Genomic DNA, 15,126 nt, shown 5'->3' with positions numbered 1-15,126 from the left:
TGCTGAATAAACATTGGTTAGGACAAATTTGATCAATGGGTGAGGCAAAACAAATCAAAAGAAATATTAGCCTGGATCTTCCAGTAGGCCATGAAGTTTGCACTGATTGAACAACACTGCTCATTTCTTTCAGGATCTTCAGATCCAGGCTGAAATAAAACCGGAAATGCAGGATTTCCTTAGTCCGTCCAGCACATGTAGTAGGGTTGTGAGAAGGAGAGGAGTAGCTGACATAATCAGTTAAGCTTTTAAAAGGTCCAAGTGTTTCAATGGATGTGTGTGGGTTAATGAATGGATGAGAATATGCATGAACGACTGACTGACTGATTGTATTTTGGGGAATTGGCAGGGTGGGGCAGGAAGTGAAGAGATGGAAAAAAGGAGTGTTGCATGGTGAGCTGAGAAGCTCTACAGCTGTTATACCACATATTGCACAATTTAACATTTCCAGAATAAGTACACAGGTAAGCCCTACATGTCTAGCCCAAATGTCTGCCTTGAGATCAGTGTCAGATACGTTTACAGAGTGTCCCAATCCAGAGCATCAACCTATTGGAAAATTCAAATTCCTAAGCAAATCATATGCATGTCAATACCTGTTGACTTTCTCACAATCCTGACAAGGTCCTAACAGACATATAGCACATGTCTCATCTCTCAATCGAAAGACAGTATTAAGACCACTATCATCAGAGAACAGATTGTAAGTATAACAAGCTTTTAGTCTACAGCAATACATTATATTGACAAAGAGAAAGAGTCTGACGGAAATGGAAAGAGGTCATAGAATGTTTATAATTTTTAATGTATTATCAATAAGAACAGAATATAAAAATCAGGTCTCTAGCTATCTAAACTCAATTAGTCAATGAAATTCAACTTACCCATTCATTCAGCAAGATGACATCAACCCAGAGTTGTCGCATGTAAAGTAAGGAGAAAGTTGAATTAATATCAGAACTCCATGCAATAAACAAGGGAAACACACAGGCAACAAACTCCAAAATACTTTTTGAATATAGTTTTCACATTGTGAAACAACGTTCTTGATATTGTTAATGTGGTCCATTTATAATGGCAATACACTTATACACTAAAAAAAATTTTCCAGTCCACATTTCAAAAATCAAGAATTTCAGTCGACCTTTCTCAGATTCCTGGTAAATATTTTCTGAACCTTCTCCAATTTAATAATATCCTTCCTATAACAGGGTAATGAGAACAATGCACAATATACCAGAGAGATCTCACCAACATCCCATACAACCTCAACATGACATCCCAACCCATATACTCAAAAGGTCTAAACAATAAAGGCAAATATGCTAATCACATTTTTAACCACCCTGGCTACCCCGATTCCAGATTCAGTGCCTACAGAACCTTTACTGGAGCAAAACAAGTTAGTTTCTTCAACTAGAAGATAATAGCCATAGTATTTGGCCCTAATGGACTTGGGAGAATCCAAACTTGGAAATGTGACACAAATTTCAAAAGAATTATGTACTTGAACCAGTTGATGGGATGTTACTATCTTGGAACAGTTAATCAGTGGTAGTAAACATGTATATTATCTCGTTAATTATTTCGATAGAGTTACAGTTAAGGTAATTGTTTTTATTTATTCTTAAACTACAGACACTGTTTTGCTTCAAGCCTGTTTGACCCATCGAATTGCATCTGGAACATTACACCTTACACTTGCCTTTAAAAAGGAGGAAAAAGTTGGAGTCCAGGTTATCTTCCTTATATATTTTGTGGGGAATTTGATTTGTTGCATAAAAAAAATTAGGGGCTCTTGTGGGAACCGAGAGACCGAAAACTCAAAGTCAACTTAAAATGGCAGAGGTAGAGGTGAAAGGTGGAAGTAGTAATAAGAACAGTGATACAGAGCAATTCTATTGGAGCTAAAGGCCTGCAGGGGATCTGTTTAAATATGTCCAAGCATGGTCTAAGCTCGAGAAGGATGTAAAAGACTTTCATTTCAATTGAGAAAGTGGCTAAACAAATGAATTGGCTAGTGACCATGTGGGTATTGTTGATCCAAACAGAGGGGTATTTGGGGAGCATGAGGTGGTGAAAAAGCCATTTTGTGTATTATGAAAGAGTGCCAAAAGCCTATAGATGTTTTAGTAATCGAAGGAGGGAACCTGGTCAAATGTGCATGGAGTTTGAAAAGATCAAACAAAATAGTTTTGATAGGTGGATAAAGGCTTTGAAAATAGATTTAAAAATAATGCTCCTGGAGAGACAATTATTTTCGAGGAGTTCAAAAATTCACTTCTGGAAGTAGAGAACTCAGGTGGAAGAGCACGTCAGTCTTAGAATCCTGAGTGTGAAAACCGGCCCTTCGGCCCAATAAGCTCACACCCACCCTCTGAAGAGTAACCAACCCAGACCCATTCCCATATCCTATATCTACCCTGACTAATGCACCCAACCTACACATCCCTGAACACTAATGGGCAATTTAGCATGGTCAATCAATCTAACTGGCACATCTTTTGACTGTGGGAGGAAATTGAAGCACCCAGGAGGAAACGCACGCAGACACTGGGAAAATGTGAAAACTCCACACCTATAGTCACCAGAGGCTAGGATTGAACTTGGGTCCCTGGTGCTATGAGGCAGCAGTGCTAACCACTGAGCCACCGTGCACCCAGAGTTGACACTGCAAGATTAGCAGCAGCAATAACAGATGGAGTTGGTTCATAAATTTATGTTTGGCTACAAGAAAATGTGCAACCTGGTCAGGGGTTGGTTGAGAAGAATGTACCAAGTCTCCAAAAGAATTTTATTGCATGGGGTAAGGTTTACTTATTTATGCCAGAGGAGAAGATAAAGGAATTAAAAGTTTGAGAGATATGGGAGCAAGTCAAATCTTTGGTGAAAGATGAGGAGATATGTAATTCAGAAGTACTAGAAGAATTGGTGATATGTGGAATTTATGGTGAGAACAGCAATGTTCCATTATATAAAGGGAGGTTGGAGATTCTGGTGAAAAATGACAAAGTGGTGGTAGAAGTAATAGATAAATTCCCAGTTTTGGAAATACAGTTTATTGTTGGCAATTATATAGGTGGATCACAAGTTAGAGTGATGTCCACTTGTGAAAAGTCAGTTTCTTTTGGGGAAGAGGGGACGCACAAATCAGACAACTGGGATACTACAGGAAGTATAGCCTGTGATTTTTCCTGTGTATGGTAACAAGGTCACAAAGCCATAGGTTGAAACAGGAGGAGAAATCAAAGATAGGGAACTTGAAGTTCAATTATCAGAAACTATATTTGATCAATTGGTTGGGGGGAAAAAGAAACTAGTTGGTAGAGGACAAGAGAAGCTAGGTGAATAACAAAAAGGTGAAAACCTAAAGCAGTTGTATCAAAAAGCATACAAAAGAATGAGTGCATCCCAGAATTCTACTAGCTTAAAGTCTTGATGAGAAAATGGAGTTTATTACATATTCAGGCAGATGGAAAAGAAGCAGAAGTTCATCAAGTTGGAAAACTGGTGGCTTAGAGAAAGATGGCGTTGCCAGTAGCATGTGAAGTGATCATAGGTCATCATTTTGAAGTAAGGAAAACTCAAGGCAAAGTAGAAAACAAAATTAGCCCGTACTGCGTAGAGATGTGGCTGAATTTTACCAGACGTCAGGTAATTAGAAAACCTCAAGTAGCGATAAAACCAGTACCCTTAATACCTATTCCTACATCTGAAAAACCTCTTGCAAGAATTTTAATGGATTATATAGGACCACTACCTAAAAAGTAGGAATCAACATTTGTTAACCATAATGGATGCGTTACTAGATTTCACAGGCCATTCCATCACACAGTATTACAGCTAAAAGTATTGTAGGGAAGTGACTCAGAAGTAGAAAAATGACAATCTGATGCAAAAGCGGTGGTACGGGGAGATAGTGAGGAAAGAGATCAGATCCGGCGGAGGTTGGTATATCTGGGAAAACGAATAAGTAAACCAGCCAGGGACAAAGCAGAGAACAAAGGTAGGACTGAAATTAAACTGCATTTATTTCAATGCAAAAGGCCTAGAGGTAAGGCAGATAAACTCAGGGAATGGTTGGGAACATGGGACTGTGATATCATAGCAATTCCAGAAATGTGGGTCAAGGATGGAGAGGATTGGCAACTCAAAGTGTTCCATGGTATAGATGCTATACTATAGGGGAGTTATTTGGGTGGAACTGAGAAATAAGAAAGAAATGATCACCTTGTTGTACTATAGAACCCCTCCCCACATCACCTCCACTTTGTCAGTGGGGAATGGAGAAACAACTGAAATCTCCTTACAAATTTATCTGTAAAAATAATAGGGTGGTTATGGTAGAGAATTTTCACTTTCAAAACACTGACTGGGACTACCATAGTGTTAAGGGTTTAGATGGAGAGGAATTTGTTAAATACATACAAGAAAATTGAGTCAGTATGTGGATGTACCTACGAAAGAAAGTTCAAAACTTGACCTACTCTTGGGGAAATAAGTTAGAAACAAAAAGAAAACCTGCAGATGCTGGAATCCAAAGTAGACAGGCAGGAGGCTTGAAGAACACAGCAAGCTAGACAGAGACATGGAGAAGTCAACATTTCAGGTACAACCCTTCTTCAGGGATGGAGGTATGGTAGAAGTACTGCAGATAAATGGGGAAAAAAAGGTTGTGTGGGGAGAAGGGTGGAATTGTGAGGTACTGATTAGGTGATTACGACCTAGTTGGTTGCTGAGAGGAATGAATCTGGTTGGTAGCTTGAAGGAAGGGTCGGTAGGTAGAATGGATGGAGGAGGTGCGGCTATAAAAAGGAGTTGGGGAAAGGGTGGGAAGATTATTTGGAATCAGAGAACTCGACAGTAAGTAAGTTCTCCAATTTCAAGTAACCTTTCACCAATTCCCTTTCCAGCCTCACCTGTGTCCTTCCAGCTACCAGCCAGATTCATTCCTTCCATCGACTGACCAACCAGGTCGTATCCACCACCTGTGTTCACCTATCAGTACCTCAATTTTGGCCCCTCGCCATACCTAAAACCCTCCCTCCAAGCTGATTTGGGGTGGATATTCACCGGTAAAGTGATGTTTGGAAAATGGGAAACCTTCAAAAATGAAATTGAGTTCAGAATCAATATATTCCTGTTAGGGGGAAAGGACAATGCTGGTAGGTGTGGGGAATGCTGCATTATTAGAGAAATTGATGTTTTGATTAAGAAAAAAGAAAGAAACATATGTCAGGTATGGACAGCAGATATCAAGCAGATCCTTAGAGTATAAAGACAGTAGGAGTACACTTAAAAGGGAAATTAGGAAGGCAAAAAGGGGACACTAGATAACTTTGGTAAATAGGGTTAGGGAGAATCCAAAGGGATTCGATAAATACATCAAATAGAAGAGGGTAAAAAGGGAGAGAATAGGGCCCCTTAAACATCAGCAAGACTGCCTACACGTGAAACTGCAGGAGATGGAGGACATACTAAACAAGTATGTTGCATCAGTCTTCACTGTGGATAAGGACATGGGAAATGTAGACTGTGGGGAAAGAGTGATATCTTGAAAAATGTCCATATTACCAGAGGTGATGGTGCTGGATGTCTAAAAACACAAAGGTGGATAAATCCCCAGGACCTGATCAGGTGTACCCTAGAACTCTGGTAAACTAGGGAAGTGATTTTTGGGCTCCTTGCTGAGATCTCTATTATCGACAGTCACAGGTGAGGTGCTGGAAAACTTGAGGTTGGCCAACGCGGTGCCACTATTTAAGAAAGGTGGTAAAAGAAAAGCCAGAGAACTATGGACCAGTGAGCCGGTCATCAGTGGTGGGCAAGTTATTGAAGGGAATTCTGATATTTGGATTTACATGCATTTGGAAAGGCAAGGACTGATTAGGGATAGTCAACATGGCTACGTGTGTGGGAAATCATGTCTCAATAACTTGATTGAGTTTTTGAAAGAGTAACAGAGGATTGGAGAGGGCAGCATGGCAGACATTATCTACATGGACTTCAGTAAGTCATTCAATAAGGTTCCTCAAGGTAGACTGGTTAGCAAGGTTAGTTCACATGGAAGAGAGGTAGAACTAGCAATTTAGATACAGGACTGACTCGACGGTATGAGAGATAATGGTGGTGGAGGGTCGCTTTTCAGACTGGAGGCCTATGACCAGTGTGCCACAAAAGATCAGTGCTAGGTCTACTGTTTTTCATTATTTATATAAATGATTTGGATGTGAATAGTGTGTATGGTTAGTACGTTTGCAGATGATACCAAAATCGGAGGTGTATTGGACAGCCAAGAAGGTTATTTTAGAGTACAATGGAATCTTGATCAGATGAGTCAGTGGGCTGAGGAGTGGCAGATGGGAGTTCAATTTAGATGAATGGGAGATGCTGCATTTTGGAAAGGCAAATCAGGTTAAGATTTGCACATTTGATGGTAAAGTCCTGGGGTGCAGGCTCATAGTTCCTTGAAAGTAGAGTCGCAAGTAAATAGGATAGTGAAGACTTTGCTTGGTATGCTTGCTTTATTGGTCAGTGCATTGGGTATAGGAGTTGGGAGGTCATATTGCAACTGTACAGAACATTGGTTAGGCCACTTTTGGAATATTGCATGCAATTCTGGTCTCCCTGCTACAGGAAGGATACTGTGAAACTTGAAAGGGTTCAGAAAAATTTACAATTTACAGGGAGAGACTAAACAGACTGGGGCTATTTTCTCTGGAGCAGAGGCTGAAGGGTGACCTTAGAGGTTTATAATGGTGGGCATGGATAGAATAAGTAGACAAGGTCTTTTCCTGGGGTGCGAGAGTCTAAAACTAGAGGGCATATGTTTAAAGGAGAGAGGGGAAAGATTTAAAAAGGGGCCTACTTTTTTTCATGCAGAGGGTGGTATGTGTATGACTGAGCTACCAGTAGTGGTGGTAAAGGCTGGTATAATTACAACATTTAAGTGACATCTGGCTGGGTACATGAATATGAATGGTTTAGAGGGATATGGGACTAGACTTATTTAGGATATCTGGTCAGCATGGATGAGTTCAAACGAAGGGTCTGTTTCGGTGCTATATATCTCTGACTCTACTACAGAGGAACCTTGATTATCCGAATGAGATGGTCAGGCACTACTTCGCTCGCATAATTGATTATTCGGTTAATTGATTTCTTTTGGGGCTCAGTTTTCTGTGAAGTCTGCTCCCCATTCAGGAGACTAGGCAAAAGCACACTGTGTGCGAGATCCCACCTCCTGTCCACTCCCACCCCGCCCTTCTGCCCCCAACCCTGCTCCCGTGTCCGCAACCCCCAACTCCGGGGCAACAAGACTGTACACCAACAGTAAGACTGCTGCTGCCTTTGTGGGGTAAGTCTCCAAACATACACACCTTTTTGACAAGTTCCCACTCTGCCCTGTACAGAACAATGTTGGAGGTTATCTGGGGAAGTGGGGGCGTTTAAGGGTACACCCTTGTGTAAAACTCAAGGTAAAGTGGGGGGAGAGGGGGAGGGCGGGAGATCGGTCATTTAGAGACGGTACCTGGACTGTCCAGGACTGTTGTTGGCAGCATTTCAGTGAGCAGAGTTCATTTTTAATCATTGTATCTGTAAACAAAAGACGCGATCAGGGTTGAAACAGCTCTTTGGCGTAATGTTTCTATCAGGACCTTGCGATCACCTTCAGATAATCCGATATTTGGATAAATCGAGGTTCCTCTGTATTTGCAGTTAGGGATGCACCTAATGTGTCAACTAAATTGGGAGTTTGGTCCTGTCCATAACATTCACCAAAAAAGATAAAGTGGGTGCCGCATAGTCAAAAATATTGGTTTGTGTTTCTTGGCAGCTGAACAAAAGACAATTCAGTTGCCCTACCCAAAGAATGAAGAATGTCAAGTGCTTTAATATGTATTTAACTGGCTACAGTACACCAACTATTTTACCACACTATTACTTACTACAATTTACTACATATGGAAGGATTTAAGGCTGGTAATGCAAATTAACACTTGGTGTTTACCGCTTGCATTCTTGGCATCACCGAGGCCTGATTTGGATCCAAACACAGAATCAAAGTCCACATTCAGTGTTGCTGATGGAACCATCATTTGTGGGGCTGGTTGAGGAACAAAACCTAAAATGTAAAAGTTCAACACAGAGTCATTATCAACAACACCATGGAAAAACACACAGGAAGATACAGAGGGCAGGGAGGTGGTTGCAAACGTGCACGAGGAGTGCAAGTGTGTGCGTACAACTCGCAAGAAAGAGAAAACATGTAAGCAAAAGCATGAGCAAGACAGCGATCAACTTTACATATACAACATCAGACCCTGAAGATGTCACAAAAGTTTATTATGATAAATTGATGACTTTTCAAATGGAACAGACATTTTCCATTGTCAAAAATCCCCAAAACAATTAAAAGAAGCAGTCTCAGTTTTTGGGGATATTATTTGAGGCAGTAGCATCTTCAAGGGGAATTCTCTGCTTTCCTTCAAATAGAAGCAGTTTTGTTTTAAAAATAATTGGCAAATCAGCCTGAAGAGTCCTGTTTGTAAAGTTGCTTCCAAGGATATTACTTTAATACTTCTAACATTACACAAAATCAGTACTTACAGGTAAGTACTGTACCAGCTAAAAATGTTTGCCATGAAAATACACCCTTCAGAGTCAGATCAGGAAGCTGAACACTAATGCATAAACTCAATTAAAAAATTTCAGTTATTTGAGAAAATCTATAAATTATATTTCTGGAAGAAAAAAGAAAGGTTGCAATTGCTCTAATTTTCCTCATTAATCCGATCGACAGAACTAATTCTTTCGAATGAATTGTCTACCAATTATTCCCACAGATAATTTCCAATACAACATTTCCAAAAGGTAAGTGTTAAAAGCTTTCGTTTAATGAGACTTTCTGTAATTCTGTTAGTTGACCTTTACTAACTGAAGGTACATTTAGTATTTCCAATATTACAACTGAAAGCAGAAAAATCTGAGAAGTCAAGAAAAAAGGTGCTGAGGACACTCACCTAAATATTAATGCTCCCTTAATAGAGAATACTTGATCGGCTATTTCCTGTATTCTTTAGTTTTAACAGTAAGAAAATCCCAAAAGCTTCATGCTTCCAAAAAAACTTGAAAATAATGATCTACAATCAATGACTTATGGCTAAGTCTCCCAACAACTAAACTGCACCACCAACTTGTTCAATTCAGTAATTTGTACTGGTGAAGTTATTATCTATACTCAAACTGGAATCTGCAAGACCCTGGGAAGTCCAGGCAGCTCTTTTGGGAATCGGTGGAAGTGCAAAGTAACTTGAAGAATAGGATTCAGAGATTGAGAGGAGAGGACATTTCAAGATGTGTGGCATATTGAGAAAATCCTCCTCCGAGAGATCTCAAATGAATGGCCATAAGTAGTAGCCCTGAGTAAGCGAACTAGTGGTGGCCTGAGACAGGTTTGATTCAAGTGCACTAAACACAGCAAAAGATGAATTGAGGAACTAAGAGTCATATGAGAATTTATTATGTAAATAACCATTTGGCTCTCTGACTTTTGCTAATGCCATGTTGAACACTGGAACAGAGTTCACTGAATTTAAAGGTGTCAGTTAGCACAGTAGAAATCAATTAATAAATGCATCAGCTACTGTATAACCGATATGATCATTTAAATGTGGGACCACTGATTACCGCTAATCCATTTGAAAAGAGGCATTTCAACCACAAAAGTTTGAGAACCAGACTTACTTTGGTTGCTAATTAATTTACAAAGTCTTACATAATACTAACTGTAATAAACTTCACAAATATATATCTTTACAGCTTAAAAATTATTCTTCCTACTTAATTTCTTTACTTTTAGCAACTAATTGCCACCAAGCTGTTTTCAGGCCCTGCGTAGGATTCTGGGTAATCCAAGATGGAGGACAGGAAAAAATTGCAGTTGTAAGAACGGTTCCTTTTGAGGTATTAGAGGTGATTTCCTGGAATTCCAGGAGCAGCAATTACTGTTTTATATGCTATTACATTGTTTCGGAACTTTTTGGGAGGGTGATGGAAGAGAGATCAAAACAGCACTTTAAGAGGAGGAAGACAGACAAAATGCAGTGATCGTGAGTGAATGAATGAGTGACAGAGAGAAACCTACGCTAAGTGACAGTGAATCTGCACAGTAACCGCCTTTGCTGTTTGAATTCATGGACCTAAGGGGCAACTTCTTCCACAAGGGGTGGTGTGTGTATGGAATGAGCTGCCAGAGGAAGTGGTGGAGGCTGGTACAATTGCAGCATTTAAAAGGCATCTGGCTGGGTATATGAACAGGAAGGGTTGGTGACGATTCGCCACGGCATATTCGTTGCCGCCAATTAGCCACTGCCGGTTTCTCCACTGGGGTCGTTTGACCTCTGGAGACTATTCGCCGCCGGAAATATACGTAGTGATTGTTTTCCCTCCCGCCTGTTCTTTAATATTTCAGTCCCCTTTATTTATACAACAAATTTATTTCACTTTTTTTAAAATCAATATGTACTATCATTTTATTGGTTTATACATAAAAATGAGTTACAAACACTTGCGGTGGCGAATCGTCCTCAGCGGCGGCGATGCGTCCTCGGTGGTGAAAAGGCAGTGGCTAATCGGCGAATGGTCCCATCCCGGAACAGGAAGGTTTTAAGGAGGCTATGGGGTCAAGTGCTAGCAAATGGGACTAGATTCGGTTAGGATATCAGGTCAGCATGGATGAGTTAGACCAAAGGGTCTGTTTCCATGCTGTACATCTCTGACTCTATATGCTGTACTGGTTAATATGTAACAATAAGTAAAACAAGTAAAATGCAATTATAGGGTCAGGGTCATATAGTATGGATCACAAGGAAAAAATACAAAGGAGAGGAAAAGTGCTGCCCAACATTCTTTCAAATTAAACTAAGTGGAAGACTGGAGTTGACAAGTTCAAACAAGAAAAAGATAAATTTATGACTAATTGAGAAATTCTTCCAGAGGCCGAAGTTCAAAATTACGTCTGGAGCAATTAAGTGAAAACTGTGGAACTGAATGCGAAAAGGAGGGGCATAATTATTCCAGTCAGAAATATTCTTAAGATAGACCAAATCATTTTCCTCATTCATCTCACCTTCAGATAGGATGAAGCTTTTCCAACTTTTTCAACTAAGAACTGTATAGGAAAATGAGTGGGGGCATGTATGAGTCGGAAAGACGGAAAGAAAAGAGTAAGTGTGAAAAACATGAGGGAAGAGGATTGGAAAAAGTGCGGATGACGACATGTCTATGAGAAAGGGCAAAATGATAAAAGGGAGAAGAAAAGGAATTTGTATGCACAAGTTCACATAATGATCTGCATGAATGAGAGACAATACAAGTCAGCATCTCAGAGTGAAACTTAATGAACATAAGAAGAGGAAGAGTGAGTAAAAGAAATGATGAGGTTAAGGTGAAAGAAAACAGGGAGCTTGTGCACACATGAGGGGAAGGAGGAATTAAGAAACAGACACTACATATCCTAATCATGAACTCACCAAGAAAAGGATCACGAATAGAAATAACTTCAAGAACAGAAGGTCCTTTGGAGGTGAAAGAGGCTGATGCAGAAACAGGGGAGTTCAAAAAAGTTAGCATTCTGCTAAGATTTAGAATATGGTCATGTCCATTAATTAACTTTCTCATTCACACTGAATTCAAGGTGCATCAACAAAATAAGAGTGATTTTCAAGTACTCCATGTATAAAAAAATTCTCTTCAAATAAGTCAACAGCACATTTAAGCCATACTGTCACCTAATCATGCAGATTCATAATCGCAGCTAAAATTTGTGTGCCTTATATGCTTTTGCGGAATCTTAAACTTAAAAATCTAAGCATTACATTTTTATTTTTGATGATCTCCGATTGCACGAGAGACTTTCCTTCCCTAAAAATAAAAAAGGGATTGTGAACTGAAACTTACGGCTTTTTTTGTTTAGTTCAAGTTACATCAGGGAGCGATGTTTGCCACAGGCAGAGTGTTTTCTGGCTGAATATCACCAACTGTTGTTGCTCCCCTATGATATGCATCATATCCAATTCTACTTCATCTTACCATGTATTAGTCCTGGAACAATTCGCCACTCAGCAATTAGCTGCCCTAAGACCAACATTCTTTGTATCCTCAACATGTTTGAATGCCTGCTGCTCATCTGGAAGAGCATTGGCACTTGGCAGCTGTTCCACACAGAAGCAAATGGCAAGGAGATGGCGAAGCGGTGGCTGGCACTTCAGAGGGGGACCTGAAGGTCCTGGTGGATGGGGTGGTGTATTGAAGAGATGTTCTCTTCCTGGGTGACCAAAGGTGCATCACCAGATGATACCAGGCTGGTCAGAGATCATTACCAAGGTTAGTGCCACCTCCAGAGTACGGAGCTGCAGTGCAGAAAGGTCTATGATCTTCTCTGCTCTATCATAGTATCATACTCTGCTCTGCCACCTCTCTCACAACATCCCTGTTTCTGCAAATACCCTTAAAAAAAAAAAAGTCCATGCCCTGCCATCTCCTCTTTCATATGTAACACTCAATCATCTGCTTGACACCCACCCTCTCAAATCACTAACACTGAGCGGGCAGTGCCTCCTCACTCCCTTCAGATGCCTTAACACTTTTCCTCCATATGCACCAGCAGTAACAGTCATGCTATCTATTTACATCTTTGTGTGTCTCATTTACACAATTGCAAAAGACATTCTATAACTAGGCAGAGTAACAATGGACGGATTGTGGTGAGTGATGTCTAAACATGGTGTCCTTGCATCAGGAAAGAATCCTTGTCCTTGCGGGGGAGGAATGGGGACTGCTCCTGCAGGGATGCTGCAATGTGCACGTCCCAGCAGCTGAGCAAGTACAGCTCATCATTCCACTGCAATTCTAACATTAACCAGTGTCAATATCTGACAGGGAACATCACTCCTAACCACTGTGCACAGAGTCTTCTGTTTTTACTATGTTACAGTTGCAGCAAGCCACCACAGCATACTGTAGGAGACCCAGCAAGCTCCAGGGGAGAGGTCATCAACTGCTGGTGACAACCTAGATGGCTTCCTGGAGGAAGCAAAGTGTCTGGAATAACTCTGTATCCCATCACCAAGTCACCCTTTATTAACACATGCATTGTACATGTCACTGACCCAGCTAGCATAGAGCTGGCTCAGATTAAACAGAACCCCGGCACACTTTAAAATCTGCTTTATTCCCAATTTCCCCCCCACACTACCACCTGACAGCGACACGTTATTATCTGTCAGCAAGGACTCTCTGATTGGACCAGATTAAAATATCCATAAAAGAAATCATATTCTATAAAATCCACCCGGCTAATCTAATTTGAATCATTAGTTTCCTCCAGCACCCTCCACCATTTACAGTTGTAGCAGATGGCTGTCATGCACTAGGTACCTTCTCAGCTCCCAGCAAATGCAGAATTAAGGAGAATCCCAAAGCATTTTATTCTTATATAAGTAAGCTGGTAAATAGAGAAAGGATTGGTCCACTAAAAGATAATGAAGGAAGGCGGTGTGTCGAACCTGACAGAATGGGGGAGATTGATGCAAAGTAATAATTCAGTGTTCACTGCGGAGAAGAACATTATGAATCTTGAGATTAGAGATAGAAGTTTGATTAGTCTGGATCACGTTGCCATAAGTAGGAAAGATATGTTGGGTAGGCTAGCAGTTAAGGTGGACAAATCCCCAGGACCGGATGGGATCTATCCCAGGATGCCGAGAGAAGTGAGACAGGGAATAGCTGGGGCCTTGACATCCTTAAACACAGTTGGAGGTGGAGGACTGGAAGGTTGCTCATGTTGTCCCCCTGTACAAGAAAGATAGTAGGGATATTCCGGGTAACTACAGGCCAGTGAGCCTGACATCAGTGGGAGGGGAAGTTGCTGGAGAAGGTACGAGGGATAAAGTCTATTTTTATTTAGAAAAGATTGGCTTATCAGTAATAGGCAACATGGTTTTGTGCGGGAGAGATCGTGCCTAACCAACTTTGAGGAAGTGGCCAAGTTGATAGATGAAGGAAGGGCTGTTGATGTCATATACATGGACTTCAGTAAGGCATTTGATAAGGTTCCCCATGGTAAACTAATGGAGAAAGTGAAGTCACATGGCGTGCTGGGTGGTTGAGCAACAGGAGACAGTAGTAGTTGAAGGGAGTTTCTCGAGATGGAGAAAGGTGACATACATAAATGATCTGGAAGTTGGCACTGTTGGTATGATCAGCAAGTTTACGATGACACGAAGATTAGTGGAGTAGCAGAAAGCATAAGGGACTGTCAAATACAGGAGAATATAGATAAACTGGAGAGTTTGGTGGAAAAGTGGCAGATGGAGTTCAATCCAGACAAATGTGAGGCGATGCATTTAGGCAAGTCTAATTCTAGAGCGAATTATAGAGTGAATGGAAGAGCCTGGGAAAAGTTGATGAGCAGAGAGATCTGGGAGTGCAGGTCCATTGTATGCTGAAGGTTGCTGCACAGGTGGATAGAGTGGTCAAGGCAGCATACGGTATGCTTGCCTTCATTGGATAGGGTATTGTGTATTAGAGCTGGCAGGTCACATTAAAATTGTACAAGACATTGGTTCGGCTGCATTTAGAATACGGTGTACAGTTCTAGTTGTCACATTACCAAAAGGATGTGGACGCTTTGGAGAGGGTTTACAAGGATGTTGCCTGGTATGGAAGGTGATGGCTATGAAGAGAGGTTGAGTAGGTCAAGTTTGTTTTCATTAGAAAAAAGGAGATAGAGGGGGGCCTGACTGAGGTTTACAAAATCATGAAGGGTATAGACAGGGTAAATAGAGATAAGCTTTTTCCCCCAGGGTGACGGATTCAATAACGAGAGATCACGCTTTCGAGGGGAGGGGTGGAAAGTTCAAGGGGGATACACGCGGCAAGTACTTTACACACAGAGGGTAGTCGGTGTCTGGAATGTGTTGCCAGCAGAGGTGGTAGAGGCAGGCATGGTAGATTCATTTAAAGATGTGTCTGGACAGATGCATGAGTAGGTGGGGAGCAAAGAGATACAGACACTTAGGAATTGGGCAACAGGTTTAGACAGTAGATTTGAATCTGCTCAGG

At 40.9% G+C, this 15,126-nt stretch overlaps 1 protein-coding gene across 4 annotated transcripts in view; it reads right to left on the bottom strand.

Moving 5' to 3' along the window:
• Nucleotides 1–15,126, bottom strand: part of LOC122557277 (phosphatidylinositol-binding clathrin assembly protein-like) — a 114,191-nt gene that overhangs the window by 18,999 nt on the left and 80,066 nt on the right. For 3 of the 4 annotated variants that reach the window (XM_043704797.1, XM_043704799.1, XM_043704801.1), the window contains one exon: nucleotides 8,012–8,125. In XM_043704797.1, coding sequence (XP_043560732.1) covers nucleotides 8,012–8,125 — 114 coding nt within the window. Of the gene's footprint in view, nucleotides 1–8,011; nucleotides 8,126–11,151; nucleotides 11,598–15,126 lie in introns of those variants that run through there. The other variant, XM_043704800.1, reaches the window with a different exon arrangement.

The sequence above is a fragment of the Chiloscyllium plagiosum genome, chromosome 15 (genome assembly GCF_004010195.1).
Source record: "Chiloscyllium plagiosum isolate BGI_BamShark_2017 chromosome 15, ASM401019v2, whole genome shotgun sequence".
Taxonomy (NCBI): domain Eukaryota; kingdom Metazoa; phylum Chordata; class Chondrichthyes; order Orectolobiformes; family Hemiscylliidae; genus Chiloscyllium; species Chiloscyllium plagiosum.
This window is presented reverse-complemented; position numbering and strand designations above follow the sequence as displayed.